General features: G+C 37.8%; 1 protein-coding gene across 2 annotated transcripts in view; it reads left to right on the top strand.

Annotated features, from left to right (window-relative positions):
- The first annotated feature begins 3362 nt into the window (after window positions 1-3362).
- The window catches only part of rph3aa (rabphilin 3A homolog (mouse), a), a 43940-nt gene continuing 31008 nt past the window's right edge, over window positions 3363-16294 (top strand). For both annotated transcript variants that reach the window (XM_084935939.1, XM_084935940.1), the window contains exon 1: window positions 3363-3502. In XM_084935939.1, the coding sequence (XP_084792065.1) occupies window positions 3402-3502 (101 nt within the window). In that variant the 5' untranslated portion in view covers window positions 3363-3401. The remainder of the gene's footprint in view (window positions 3503-16294) is intronic.

The raw sequence follows: 16294 nt of genomic DNA on the forward strand, positions 1-16294 counted from the left end.
AGGGCAAACCAGTCCATTCAGTAACTCCTGTCCCTCTCTCCCTCTTTCATTCCAGGCCAGCCATTCCATGACATTCTCCAAGTTTACATTCACTGCGCACTTCTAAATAAATTCACCTTTGCATTGAATCACTTTGTGTCTGCTTCTGTGTTCATTCCTGTGCTACTCGTCACAATTCTTCCATCTTCTCAACACACTTTTATTTTTTCTTCCACGATTGCCAAAAATCACGAAACCCCGAAACAAAATGGAAAACAAAAACAAAAACCTGTGACTGTCTTTTACCCTTAGTTCAGGTTGAATCAGACTCCAGGCAAAACATCTGAGGTCTTTATCCAGAAGATCAGAGTTCTAGGAACAATTAATATACTGAGTAGAATTTCAAAACTCACGTCCATTATGTAGAGGATTTGAACTTGAGAAGGACACACATACTACCAGAGCAATTTTTTTTCTTGTTGACATGTATGTTTATAATATCTTCCACCAACCTTCCAGTTGGTAGATGACCTACTTTACCACCTCTTTACAACCAAACCTGACTACTTTAGATTTTACCTTCTGCATCTGCTCTAGTTATTCCTTCAGCACTTTGTACTTATATTCTCATTCCTCTTCTTTCTGATGTTTGTCTCCATTCGGATTGCCACATCTATCACAACTGTACCCTTCAGCTTGACATGCTTTGTTAAGGACAGGACCCAAACGCAGGACTTTCCTGGCGAACCACAGTGAATTTAGTTACAGTGTAAGAATAAACAACTTGAAGCAAACAGTGTCCCAAACAGCAATTTCCTCCATGGCAAAATTCCTGACTCCCGTGTGGTGCTCTGTGTAAGAGTAATCCAAACTGCAGTGCTCACTCCTTCCGTTTCTCCTCCCGTGGTAACCTAACAAAACAAGACGTAATGATTTTACAAGAGTTCTTTGCAACATGACGGACTGTGACACACTTCAGTTTTTATGAGCTGGAATTGTACTAATAGATACACTGAATGATCCAGCGTTGATCGAAGTCCAGCCACACTGTTAAATAGCTGACTGTTGACAAGGCTCATTATCATTGGTCCTGGTCCAAAAGTGCTTTACTGGTCGGTGAAACGTGACATTCCACAGGACCTTAGTCCTGTTGTTCTCAACCACCATTGGTTTCTGTACAACCACTTATTCTCTGAGTGTATACTGTCCCAGCTTGCATTTTACCTCCTGCTACTATGTGTTGGCTACTCTGTGGGTCACCTTTACACAATCTACAACAACCAGCTGTAACCCAGGCAAGCATGGACAGACAGGAAGAGGAACCCACAGCACTGCAGGAGTCAAAGGACAGTGCACAGAACTAAAGCCCAGGAAGGACACCAGCCAGCACAATCAGGCCACCAAGGGCTCTGAGGCACAGGCCAACCCTAACCCCATAGGCCATAGGTCTTGTGTTGATGTTATTGCACTAGGCTTCCAGGCACTTCTTAATCAGGGTGGATGTTGGTCTTCTATTCATCAATAGTTCTCACATCTGTTGCATATAAAAACGCTTAAAGAATGATTTAGCTTTTAACAACACTTAATACACAAAACCAAGCAAGCAACCAAACAAACAAACAGGGGATCAGAAAATATAAAAATACTTATCTCTGTGTTTACATATAGTTTTACACAGTGATCTAGTTTATTTAAATAATTTCTTTATTTAATTTATTCTGAAGTTTCGCTTGTAACAAAAAAAACCCTAAGTATTCTGTAAAAAAACCTGCACCAAATTAATGAATTAAGTAATTCATTAATTTTTAAAGTCTGTTTCACTTCCTGTGTGTTTGTATGAGGATGCAAAAATCTGAAATGTGAAGACTAAGAAAAGACTTTTTATTCTTTAACAAATGTAAGCCCAACTCAAATGCCCATTTTTTGTTGCATGACACTTTGCTCAAATTTTGTGGTTTACAAAAACCCTGTTGTGGCACTTTTTTTCAAGCTTGAATTAAGTTATAATTTTGAGCAATTCTCTAAACCAGGGAAATTTATGGTCAATTAAGTCTGTAATATAGTGTTATTACAGGGCATCACAGAGGGGAACGCCATTGGCAGATAACTCACTGTACAATGAAAGAGCCACAAGAGGGCAATGGCGGGTCAGCCTTTTGCACAGTTTGAATGACTGGCAGCTGTTTAGATTAAGCTGAACTTTTAGATGACAGAAAGCAGATCTGTGGGATTCACCAACCATAATTCAGTAAATCAAAGTGGCTTCACTCACAGTGAGCCTTATGTCACTACTGCGACCCCAAGGTGCATTTCACATATTAGGGTGAATTACAATAACAGCGTTTGGCTTTGTTGCTCCAGTGACTAGCCTAGAAAATTGCTTAAGGTTATCTCTGGGCTACCTTTGCGGAATAATAGAATTACATAATCATTATGGGCCCTAATTGCACAGTGCAGAAAGCCTATTGGATTTGCATTGTATTGCACATAATAAGTGCAGCTGTTTTGCTTGAGGGATAAGAAAGCACTAAAAATAGACCTATTAGAAAATATTCCCATATGGTACATTAATGTAAGCTTTTTGCAGTGCATGAATAAGAAGAAAATTTTAATGGATGGGAGTGGTTTTAAAATCCATAAAACAAAAAGGAAAAACATTCAGTTCCTTTACTTATGTAGAAGTAGCAGTACAATATAAAATATATTTTACTACTACTATTATATATTAAGCTTTCTTTATAAAGCAAGTACGACCAATACAGACTAATTTTAACCATGCCAACAAACAAAAAAAGAAAAAAGATAATAAATACCAGTGAAAGACTAAAAGGACTAAAAGCAAATAAATGAAAGAAATGACAACACGGAATTTGCTTGTATGTGATGTCACGTGACATGATTGTATTGTTAATAGTTATGTGTCAATAAATATGCATTTCATTCAGTAACTATTTCATATAGTTCTATAGTGCTTTAAAAACAGAATAAACAATTTGGAATGGCAATTCCCAAATAAGGTTGTGGCAAGAAAAATCTAATGTAGTCTATATAACTATGCAAAAACGTATCATTTGATTACATATAAGATGTATCCATCAATACATTAACTGAGATGTAAATGTAGTAGGAAAAAAAGGCAACATTTGTATCTGAGATACAGTGGAGTACAAATACTTTGCATGGTGAATTGTATTTAGGTTGACTTAAATAGCTCACTTTGGCAGCACTTGTGACCTCACCATTTCATCTTCTGCTGATGAAATGAGAGTGGACGGATTTAGTTGAACAGAGAGAGAGGGAGAGAGAGAGAGAGAGAGAGAGGGGGGAAATGAAGAGAGAAAGGGAGGAGGAGCGATGCTCTTACTACAGTGTGTGTGTGCTGAGGAGGCTGTCAGTGAGGATAGTGATACAAAGGATGCTGAATGTTGAAGCTGTGCTGTTGGCATTATACCTTGTGTCACACTGAAGAAGCCTGCTCCTGGCAGAAAAAAAGAACAACACAACATCTGTCTGAACACCTCAGGTAAGTCCTTACACCCTCTTTCATTTATTTTAATGAGAAGAAGAAAATGACCTTGGAAAGCTTTTAGTTTAGACTTTTTTTTTTTTCATTTTTGTTTCTTTTACTTCTTCCTTGCTTCACTGCTACCTCTGAATTTTGTGTAGTCTCTGGTTTACTTTAAATGTTATTCAAACAGTCTTTAAAAAATGAGTGCTAACTTAAAACACTTAAATTTAGATATTTTCCTAAAAGCTCAGATTTTTTTTCTTTTAAATAATAAAACAATGTAAAAGCTCTGACACCAGTTTATAAGTTTAGAAAATTCTTTATCCATATTAGCATATTTTGGATTCATTTTAATACAGTTATATGACATTACATTAATATAGACATGATAAATATTTCAAAAATATTTCTTTATTTTTTGTATTTTGCATTTGACTAAACAAATGACCTAATGCCTGTACTACAAATTCTTGTTTTTTGCTGGCTGACATTTGACTTGACAATGGTGTAGCTGTGATAAGCTAAAACCAGTCAGTCGGGCTCTGTAATATGTAAAAGCTTAGTAGACAAGCAGTCAAGTGTGTTTTATCCTCTTTTACAGTAACTACTCATGACAAGCCTTTCCAGTCATGGTTTATATTAGAGGATGGAAACCGCTTTAAAAATTTTGCTTTAAGGGCGATACTGTTTTTATCTGTTATTTATTATTTTAGTTTAGTGTTGGACAGAGCCGGCATAAATGTTACACCATTTTTAATGAATTATTATATATGATATATAATATAATGATATATATAATTATATAATTATATTTGGTATGTTTTTTAGGTGGTAGGGGCTTTCCCTTCAGTCTGTACTCCACTTCAGAATTTTCTTTGAGTGATTTTTCTAGTTTTCTTATCTTTTAATATTCTTGATACTGTAATGATAAGCTTGAGAAATCAATCTAGAGTTTGCAATAATGTCAGAGCAGTTGAGAACTGGGCTGGTTCTGCCATCTATTTGCAGAGGGAATGAACCCACAACTTAGTGTGTAACATGCAGTGACACTGAAGAAGTCAACACTGAGGACACAGAGATGAAGGGAGAGGAGGAAAATTTATGTAAAATTGATAAGCAATACTATAACTTTCTTTAATCTTCATTCTATCATCTCTAACAGTTGGGTTCATTGAGCCCCCTCTTCTTTCCCATGCAGCCTATAATCCCTGCTAAAAATCCCTTGAAAAGCCTTGAAATCAGGTGCATTGGCTGCAATTTGAACGAGATGGATGCCTGTGGATTACAGGGTGCTGATCTCTCAGGTCCTGACTGATGTGGCTAATGTGCTTGAGGAGAAATGGTCAACGTTAGCTCTATACACCCTGACTGCTGAAGTCAGGGGAAAACCATCTTACTGCTTGGCTTTTTTTCTTGCGTCTGTGTTTTTTGGGACATTTCCATTCGATACCTAATTGTCCTGAAAGCTGCTTTTTGCAGTAAAGCAGTTTGGTGATAAAAGAGTTGTCAATATAAGGTCAGTTACAGCTATCTTAACCAGCAATACCTGCTTTTTAATGCTTGCACCTTTAATGCAGTGGAAACATTTTCATTCACTTGTTTTTTGTATCTACAAACGTAATGTAAGTCAGACATTCTAAACTTTGTTTCACTTTTTGGTCTCCACCATCTACTGAGGGATCTGACAGCAGTTTTGTTTCTCTTTTTTGTGAGCAGTATTTTAAGGAATACAACATTTAGAGTGGTACATCACAGGATTTAAATCCTTAAAGACAAACAACAAGACAACACAGAGCTGGTGAAGATAATAGGGGAGGTGTAAATGTGAGTGGGTGTGGTTAATGTGAGGATGCTCATTTCTGTTCCGTCTGGGATGAATGCAGTGAGGAGGGGGAAAAGTTCAAAGTTCAAGTTCGTTTTATTTATATAGCACATTTATTTACAACAGCAACATTGACCAAAGCGCTGGACAGAAGTACAAAATAACTTATAACTTATTATTACCAAATACCTCTCATACTGTCTTAAAAAAGAAAAAAAGAAAAGGAGGTGAATATTATCTTCTGTTAATGATCATCGCATATGCATATGTATATACAGTGGTGTGAAAAAGTGTTTGCCTCCTCATAGTGTTTTGCATATTTTTCACACTTATATGTTTCAGATCATCAAACAAATTCTTATTATTAGACAAAGATAACCTGAGTAAACACAAAATGCATTTTTTAAATGATGAATTCATTGATGAATTCAGAAAAGTTATCCAAGCCTACTGCTCTTGTGTGAAAAAGTAATTGCCCCTCTTGTTAAATCATGAATTAACTGTGATTAACCACATGCTTTGGAAAGCTGAGCTCAGTTTCATTAAACACACTCAGGCCTGATCTGCTGAGTCAAGAAATCACTTAAATAGAACCTGTGTGACAACGTAAAACAGGCTAAAAGACGTCAAAAAGCAACACTTCATAACACGCTTTAAAGAATACCTGAGAAACAAAGTCACTGACATCTGTCAGTCTGAAAAGGGTTACAAAGATGTTTCTAAGGCTTTGGGACTCTATTGAACCACAGTGAGAGTCATTATACACAAAACAGAAAAAAGTTAGAACAGCAGTGAAGCTTCCGATGAGTGACCGGCCTACCAAAATTACTCCAATGGCACTCAACCAGGAGGTCACAAAAGAACCCAGAACAACAATAAAGGACTGCAGGCTTCAGATGTCTCAGTTAAGGTCAGAGTTCATGATTCAACAATAAGAAAGAGTCTGGGCAAAAATGTCATCCATGGGTTCAAGGAGAAAACCAGTCCTGACCAGAAACAACATGAAGGCTCATCTCACATTAGCCACCGCCACCCCCCCACCCCCCCCAAAAAAAAGAGCCAAAAAGATTTGACTCCCGTTACATCTGGAATAAAACTAACACAGCATTTCAGAAAAGGAACATCATACCAATAGTAAAATATGGTGATGGTAGTGAGATCTGAGGCTCTTTTGCTGCCTCAGGACCTGGAAGACTTGCTGTGGTAAATCGAACTATGGATTGTGCTGTCTACCAAAACATCTTGAAGAAGACTGTCCGGCCATCTGTTCATGACCTAGTTCTGCAGCAGGACAATGATTCAAAACACACCAGCAAGTCCACCTCTGAATGGGTTAAATAAAAACAAAATGAAGACTTTGGACTGGCTTTTTAAGTCCTGACGGTCCCAACCAGTTATTAGGTTTAGGGGGCTAACACTTTTTCACATAGGGTCATGTAGGTTTGGATTTTTCCCCCCCTTCAATAATAAACACTTTCACTTAGAATTGTGTGTATTTTGTGTTTACTAAGATTCTTGAAAAAGTCCCTTTTGACCAGCTTCAGACTTTTTTTTTTTTAACTTGCATGGTATGTAGGAAAAGTTTCAGTCATGTTTCAGATCACATTACAGCACAGAGACTAGACAACTCTAGAGTTCTGGTCTCTGTGTTATTATGGACTCATATACAGTGCATATTCTGACACTGGCTCAGAGTACAGGCTGATAACAATGATGGACTTGCAGTTGTGTTTATTGGTTTTCAGGAACAAGAAGTGACAATATTTGGATGACAGGGTGGACTTGAACTAAAACTAGCTAGCTTGGTTAGTAAGCAATCCATAAACTATACAGGTGCAACACAGAGACAAAAAATGTAATGCTAATAAGTGCACAAATTTTTCACAGCAAGCCAAAGTATTAGTCAAAGTATTAGACAGATAATTTCATTTAAACTCATTTGATCCTAATGGCAACAGCACCCTAAACACAGATGTTAGAGAGTTCAGTGGCACCCATTATTGGACATGAGCACATAGCAACTGCCTTAATCTGTTTGTGTCTGTACACCTGTCAGTCAATGGAGCCAGACACCTAAGTTTAAAATTTAGTGCTTTCCAAATAAAGTTAAGATAGATAATAGAGTTAAGTATAAAACTTAAGCATAAAAAATGTTTTTATGTGAATGTGGCATGTTGTATAAAGGATTTTGAGTGCTCTAGGAGCGTACAGGTGATCGTGGCTCAAGAGTGGGCAGTTCGTCTTGTAATCGGAAGGTTGCCGGTTTGAGTTTCGACTCCGACAGTCTTGGTCGTTATGTCCTTGGGCAAGACACTTCACCCGTTGCCTACTGGTGGTGGTCCGAGAGCCCAGTGGCGCCAGTGTCTGGCAGCCTCACCTCTGTCAGTGCGCCCCAGGGCAGCTGTGGCTACAATGTGTGTGAATGGGTGGATGACTGAATGTAGTGTAAAGTGCTTTGGGGTCCACAGGGACCAAGTAAAGTGCTATACAAATATGGGCCATTGCCATTTAGAGAAGTGCTATATAAGAATCGTTCCATTTACCAAAATGGTTTCTTTTACCAGGCTGTATACATGCTTTTTAATGCTATTTTAGTTGTGCAGTTTAACATGGGCATCTATGGGGACTGACTTGCTCTTGGAACTGACATCAAATGCCCTTTAGAAGAACTGCAGTTTTTGGCACAAAGGCCCCAGAGGTTGCCTTGTGGGTCAGAGAATAAAGGTGCTTTTGCGGATATCTGGAGATATTATAGTTGGTAATTTAAATATTAAACAATAATACTGACTAACTAAATAAAAACTTCCACCCTCAGAAGCTTGTATTTCCTAAAATCCAATGCCTTGAGAGCATAAGTATATGTCAACCTGCCTATGAACACAGAAAAATAAACAAACTAAAAAAATAAAATCCTAGTAGGACTACAGAGATGGTAAATAAAAACAAAACTGTTGAATATTGATAGTACAAGCTGAAATTAATTAAAAGATATGTTTTTGTTATAGTTCCAGCCTTTAATGATAAAATAATTGTAAATTAACCTACCATTAGTAGAGTTCCCTTAGAGTTTGTTGCAACCTGACTTATGATTTCTACATGCAGACATTTTATTGCAAACAAAGTCTAAGAGATAATGTTGCAGTTTTACTCTAAAACTGATTACAAGAGAAATGCTGCAGCATTAGCTTATGGCAGAGTATCTAAGACATCTTCATTCTCCAACTTAGGACCTCATCTAATAAATATCAAATGCATTCATAGGGCACAAATCTTTTGTATGTTTTAGGGTAAAAAATAAACAGCTGCCATATGTTTTGCACCATTCCAGTTAAGTGAGTGAAATCGCCTTTTTGATGATAAATTGGTGTCGCGGTAGGGGTCGTGTCCATTTTGCCCTAATCCATTACAACAATCAATTGAAACTGATGAATTTCCGATTTCCCATTACTTCCAGTGGGGGCTGTTTCCACATGAGCTCATTCACTGGAGCATGTAGCAATACTGACCATTGAATTGGTTATACTCTTCCTCATTTCTGCAGCTGAGGCATTATTGTTTTCAGTGGGAATTGTCTCAACACAGCAGGAACAGCAGATGTGCTGCACAAATCCACTGTGGCTAGGATTGTTTGATTAGCTGTGTACTGTGAGCACACTTAAATTGTTCACAGACAGGAAGAATAGGTGGGCAGATGTGATTGTCTAACAGAAGCACAGCTGTAAACAGAAAACTGATATGACACTTTTATGTGCTGCTGTTGTGTGAATCTGTCCCTTGCATGACCCAAATATTATTTCAGGAGCCTCAGGGTAAAAATGTTCAACACACAATATGCCACCAGCGATCTGTGCATCAACTAACAACAAACTGTTATTTGGATTGCTTATTTGGTTAAAAAAAAACAACCCTACATACAGGGGTCCTAGTGTCAATGGATTCCAGAAAAACAGATGCATTGAATTAAATACTTCATAGGCTTTTGCAAGGAATGTTCCTTGTTTTGTAATTACTAGAAGACGTCAGGAAACCTCCATATCATTGCACTAGAAACAAGCTAACACAAAGATAAGAAGCAAGAAGAGCTTTGGTAGAAAAGTGACTAATTTAGCTGCTAAAAATTAGCATTCACCACTAAAAGATGCAGTTGAAACTGAAAGGACTTTAGATGTCTTCATACTCTATGGGTACACTAGTGCACCAAGTTCATTTCTTGTCTATGAGTTGTTACTGGATGCAGCTACCATTCCTAAGCTAGTCAATAGAACACCTAACCCTGAATGATCATCATATCTTAAAAACCTCTAAATATCATATAATCCAAGTAGAGTATTTTATCTCCGATTGCAGGCTTACATCTGGTTCCCAGAGTTTGTAAGAAAGAAGGCACAATCTTTAGCTATCAGGCTACTCCCCCATGGAACCAGCTCCCCATTTGGGTTCAAGAAACAGATGGCCTAAAATAAAGCTTTATAGTGCAGGTGACCCTGAGCAATATGTTACTATAAGTTGCTGTGGGCCTTCCTAGACTGAGGTGTGAAAGCAGGACGAGCTGTTCCTTCCTTTCTTCTCCACCTACCCCTTTTTAGTCCAGATGCATTTATGCATACCTGCTACTGCATATCATTAACTTTTCTCTCTTGTAATTTGTGTTTTGCTCTTTTCTCTTAATTCTCACTCTTATTTTTTCCTGCTTCTCTTTCTTCTCACAATTCAACTGCGCTGCATCTCCCTAAGCCTGGTTTTATCAGAGTTCTCTTTCTGTGAATAAATATTTATATAGGTTTATAGGTTATTCCTTCCCACTGTTGCTAAGAATAGACTAGAACAGAAGATGTGAAGAACAAATAGCATTCTTAGCCTAGACAATAGTCTCTCTCTGGACTCACAGTTTTACTGTAGCACCTCTTCTCTTGTCAGACAGTCAATCTCTTTGTCATTCAGCTGAATTAGTAAATCCAGCTCTTGAGAAATAGCCAACTTTAAAAAGCTCACTTTGTTCTCTCACTGCAATCTTTTTGTCTGAAATCACCAGTTCTCGAGATAACGGTAAGATCCAAAAGACAAATCAATTGGATTTAAAATAAACTGCACATTATCTGAAAATTGTTGCAGCAATTCATTTCTATAAATGTTACCTCCTGCTTTTCAAGCGTTTCTCTCAAATGCATTGAAAAATTAATCCTTGATTGGTGGGCGTGGGGAAGAAAGTTTGCATCTGATGACGCAAAGAAAAACTGCTTCATTGGAAGATTATGTTCTTCTTTTCTGAGGACTTAATGGATTTCTAAACAATCTTGGCTTGAAAATTAAAAGTATTTATAACTTTGCCACCCTTTTTAAACCAACCTCTTTTGCATTAAGGTAAGCAGTGTGGAAATTGCCTCTGTCTGCATTCTTTCACACACACGTTCACACACACACACAGACACACACACACACACACACACACACACACACACACACACTCACAGAGAGAGAGAGAGAGAGAGAGAGAGAGAGAGAGAGAGAGAAAGGAGAAGCAGATAGCACAGATGAGGAACAGACATGGGAAGTCTGACGTTCGTGTTCTGGTTTGCTCAGTTTAATGGTTTCAGTGCTGCCCCTGGTGTTTACACATAGACAGAATCTGTGATTTCCACTTTTCGCTCACCATATGGGCATGTGCTCTTACACACACACACACACACACACACACACACACACACACACACACACACACACACACACACACACACGGCAGCCACAGTGAAGTGAACACAGTGTATACACACTGCTGCTGATACAATATTTTTTCCTGTTCCATGTATCTGCTTTTAATTTTATAAAAAGTCCTGCCAATGACAACATATTTTTTAGATATATGCTGCAGTTGCATTAAAATGTATTTTTCTTATTAGTGTAAAAACCTAAGAGAAAACAGGAAGTAAGAACACATGCAACAAATGACCCTTTTTAATGAATGGTAGGTGTCTTATGCTTAAAGCTATCAGAATGCTCTAAATCCAAATAGACAATAAATCCAAACAGATTTGGGCAGCACGGTGGCACAGTAGTTACAACTGTCATCTCACAGAAAAATGGTTCTAGGTTTGAATCTCCTTGCCAGCTGGGGTATTTTTGTGTGGCTCTGTGAGTTTCCGCTGGCTCCCTCCAAGACATGAGTGTAAATGGCTATTCTGTTGGTTGGTTGCATGAACACAAGGTACAAGGTATAGTACATATAAAAGTGCTATGTAAATTATCAGTGAAATGTGTGGCTACAAGTGCTTTAAGTAGTGAGTAAGACTGTGCTATATAACTGCCATGCATACAACACTTTTTATCTGTCAGACAAATGGAATATTAGATGCCTCACTGGGGTTCAGTACATTACCCAAAAACATTCTGAGGCACTGTGAGACCCATTAAATTAAAGAAATGTACTAATATGAACAAATTTTTTTTGCTTGTGTTGTTGTAATGTACCACTACATATTTGTACACATTATTTCCAGAAGTAATAATGAAATTTAAGTTTGAGGACACTGAATCTATGCATAGATCTAGCCTTATGTAAATGTTAGGATACGGACACAGTCTGAATTTAGTTCAGGAACTGATTGTGCTAATCCACCAAACTCTGGTGAAATATGTTTTGGTAATCTGAACATCTGCTCAAAATGTGATCATTGTAGTAGTAGTTGATATTTGAATCACAAATGCACTTTGGCCGATACTTGATGTCTTTTAAATGTGCTATATAAATAAAGCTGACTTGACTTGACAAATGAACAGCTACATTTAAATTTTTTTAGCTGCTTTTTTCCCCCAAGTATTAAAATATTTCACTAAAAACTAAATATGTCAATGTCAGTCAGTGGAGAAGTAAGGGGCTCACTAAAGTCAGGAGACTCATCACACTGAGATCATGAATGTCTGTGTAAATGTAATGTTAAATGTAATCTCATCCAGTACTTATTGCATTATTTTGGTTGATAAATTAAAAGTACTAAAATTAGTGCTGTATGAAGTTTAGATAAATGTATCCTTTTTGTACCATGAACAAACTTAAATTGAAATGTATACAGTTCTCATTTCACTTGAAACAAAACATGTCAACCCCATTGTGGGACTAAATGAAAACTGAGGGAATCAACACAAGTATGTGGGTTTATCCTCGGGGGAACACGAAAAACTGTAAAAAAATGTAATCCTACTCCATACAATAGTGAATATTCCACTCGCAAAAATAGGTCAGCGCAAATTTTATTTCAGTTGCACATAAAAAAAAAAACAGGTTTACTGAGGTTGACTTGCTTTTTACATTAGTTTAAACAAACAAGATGAAACCATGCATCAATAGAAATAAATACAACAAACAAAATCAAACAAATAGAATACATTTGAATAAAAACAAACTAACACACGACAGCGCAATGTAAAAAACATCGTGGGACTTGAACTGAACTCAAATTAGAAGCCAAAGTAAAAAAAGTGATTTTTAAGACAGGATTTAAAAGACTGTATAGACTCTGCAGAACAAAGATCAAGTGGCAGGTTATTCCAGAGTCTAGGGCTAAATAAATAAATAAATAAAATGCATCCTCATGAGCAACTAAACTGTTCTCATCCTGCTTTCATCCCTCAGTTTACTTGTAAACAATATGTTCTGACAGGAATATGTTTTTTGTCCTGCTGATTCCTCTTCTACACAGACTAAATACAGTCATTTCAGCTATGTGTCAAAGCTTTGAATCACCAATGTTGGTATTTGGAGACTAGATTACTGTGCTTTTTACCAAGAGTCGTCAGACACAGGGCTGGGGTGCTTGTGTGCATGTGGGTTATGGTTTAAGAAGAATCATCAGGCAGGGGATAAAGTAGGTGGTGATGGGTCTTTGTAAAACTAAGCTCTGTAAGCTGCTACTTCACAAGTCTGACAAGCCTCAGCAGAGGAAAAGAGAGACATATGGCACAGCCGCCTAAATAGATGGACAAATGATGATGAATGGGTGAAAGGATGAAGCTTTTGCAGAGGGCGCTGGTAAAGAAGTCAACGCGATCTGTGATGATTACAGAAATGACAGCTGTGGGGGCAGTGTGAGGAAAGGGATAATAAACAGGGGGATGCCGTGGAGTGGGATGATGAAAGTGTTGAATAGAAGAGGGTGCGTCCATATAGGAGTGCTGAAATGTTCCAGTCTAATTCAGATGGGAGTGTTTGAACTCCTTGGGGAATGTTCTGTGTACCATAAATAACTGGGATTTTGCTGTTGTAGTAGATGAGGTTGCCTGGGCTTCCTGAGCTGGCTAACCTCATTTAAGGTCTAACAATGGATCTAATATGGCACAACCCACAACCTTAGCATTTTGTCTTACTTGACTCATTGCATCTTTGAAACTCATTTAGTCTTAATCTTATTTAACTCCATTACTATCTTAAAGCCTTCTGGTTTTATTTGACAGTACTGACAAATATTTTCAATTGATTCAAGTCATCGTAGGTGGTATTGGCAACCCTAACCTTAAACCTCTTTTGGAGAAAAGCAAAACAGACTTCTCTTTTTGAGGAAAAAGTTTTTGTTGTGTGTCAGTTAGAATTAGATTTTTCTTTTTTCCCTGGTTGCCAGGACTCAGAGACAACAATGCAATAAAAATGAAAAATGCAAAGTGGGATTGCCCACGATTAGAGTTTGAGTTAGGGTTGGGGTTGTCACTGATGCTGACTGAGATGTCCAAGAGTTAAATGAAGCATGTTAGGCTACATGGTGAGTCTACACTGGCTTTGGTTGTGAAGCAGATAAAATGTGTAGAACTAAGCACTGAATGAACACGTGGTTAAATGTGACTTCTAGTCATAAAAACTTTGAGTGGTAAGACAAGAAAAGTATTATATACAACAATCACTGATTATCTCTTCATCATAGCAGCTGTTAGTGGGTGGAATATATTAGGAAGCATCATTCTGTCCACAAATTTGATGTGTTAGAAGCAGGAAATAAGGATTATTGTAAGTTTTTTTGCAGATTTGACAATGGCAAAATTAATCGTTAGATAACTGGGTCAGAGCATCACCAAAACTGTAGCTCTTGTTGGGTGTTTCCAATCTGCAGTAGTCAGTATTGATCTAAAGTAGTCCAAGGAAGGAACACTGGTGAACCAGCGACAGGGTCATGGATTGCCAAACCTCACTGATGCACATGGGAAGTGAAGGCTGGTCCATATGGGTCAATCCAACAGATGGGCTACTGTAGCTCAAGCTGGATATGGGCTACAGACTAATCATATTGCCCATGCACACCCTTGTCCACTCCTGAAAGTGCCAACAATGAACATGTGAGCACCAGAACTGGACCATGGAGCAATGCCAGACGGTGACCTGATGGTCTGATGCATCACGTTTTCTTTTACATCATCTAGATAGCTGGATGTGTGTGCTTCACTTAACTTGTGTGCAGTGTTCTAACAAGAAACCTTGGATCCTGCCATCCATGTGGATATAAGAATTGTTGCAGACCACACACTTTCATGTAAATGATATTCCCTGATGACTGTGGCATCTTTCAGCAGAACAATGCCCCCTGCCACAAAGCAACAATGGTTCAGGAATGGTTTGAGGAGCACAACAACACATTTGAGGTGCTGACTTGGCCTCCAATTTTCTTGGATGGCAATCCAATTGAACATCTGTGGGATGTGAAATCCTAATCATTGGAGTAACTAAAAACATCCCTCTGAAAGATAATGAATGCTGCTAAGTCAGGTACAAGTGATAACTCCAATTACTGTGCATTTCTAACACAGTAAAGATGGCAGTAAACAGAAGTGTCAGTTTGTACACAACCAAAGGAGCTTGCATCTTCATGTTTTGTGATGGATTACTAATTTGTGATTTAATGTGTAGTTTAAAACCTCATATGAAAGGTACTTTTTGGATAATGAGTAAATACTGAAGCAAAAACTAAGGGAGACCAGTTGACTGCAAGAACAGACTAAGACTAAGACTAAGACCTTTATGGCCCCAGCACAGATACTGTTTGGGTTTCCTTTTCCTTTGCGTCAGTTTGCAATGGTTTTCTTTTGGGCCACTCACTCTGAATGTAAAGTCTGTGGCACGCCTATGTGGGAAACTTACAGGGAAAAAGTGTATGCATGTTTATTATAGTACGTAATGCAGTACTTGTAATGTTAATAAGAAACTGGCGAGAGTTGTGATTGTAGAAGACCTATAAGCATTTTAAGTAACACTTGCAGGCTAATTGAATGAACAAGCACATGAACACATATTTTTGTGCATTTATTAAACCAAAGCAATAGTTTTTTGTATATATTTTTCTTATTTTGTATATCCCTCTTGACTTTATATATTTCTCCTGTTTGTTATTTATTCATATTGTCTACTATTTATATTTTATTCCAGCACAGTAGATTTAAATTTCTCTGTTACTTATCGCCATCATTATAGAGTCATTAACCATGGCTTCACCTCACAAGTTATGACCTCTAATCTCAAATGTACACACACACACACACACACACACACACACACACACACACACACACACACATGTACATGTAAGTGCCAGTGATCCCTGGAGCCAATTTCACCTCTCTGTCAACTTACACTATAAAAAAGTTCTAAATCAAGCCAGGCTTAATGTGGTGACATGTGTCCTTGGTGTAGGGCAGGAGTTCAAGATGTGTGGTCTTCTTATGTGGTTTTCTCAGGAAAGCACATCATCTCTCTCATCATAAACATGGAACAGATTGTGGCTTTTCAGCCATTTAAAAACAAAAAAAAACAAAACTGATATGCGTTTGTAGGGTTTTCTTCCCTAACTTTTTGCGATTCTGCTTGTGGACCAGAAGCTTTGTTTCTTGTGGTTCTATAAATACACTCCCTCCTATGTGTCCAGAAGCATCACTTATAGGTGACCAACACACCTCTGCAGGTCCCTTTCAGTTCAAATGAGCAGCAGTTTGCCACTGAGGTCTTTTCGAGTCAC

This window comes from Perissodus microlepis, chromosome 7, assembly GCF_051167445.1.
Source record: "Perissodus microlepis isolate ML-2025 ecotype Zambia chromosome 7, ASM5116744v1, whole genome shotgun sequence".
NCBI lineage: Eukaryota > Metazoa > Chordata > Actinopteri > Cichliformes > Cichlidae > Perissodus > Perissodus microlepis.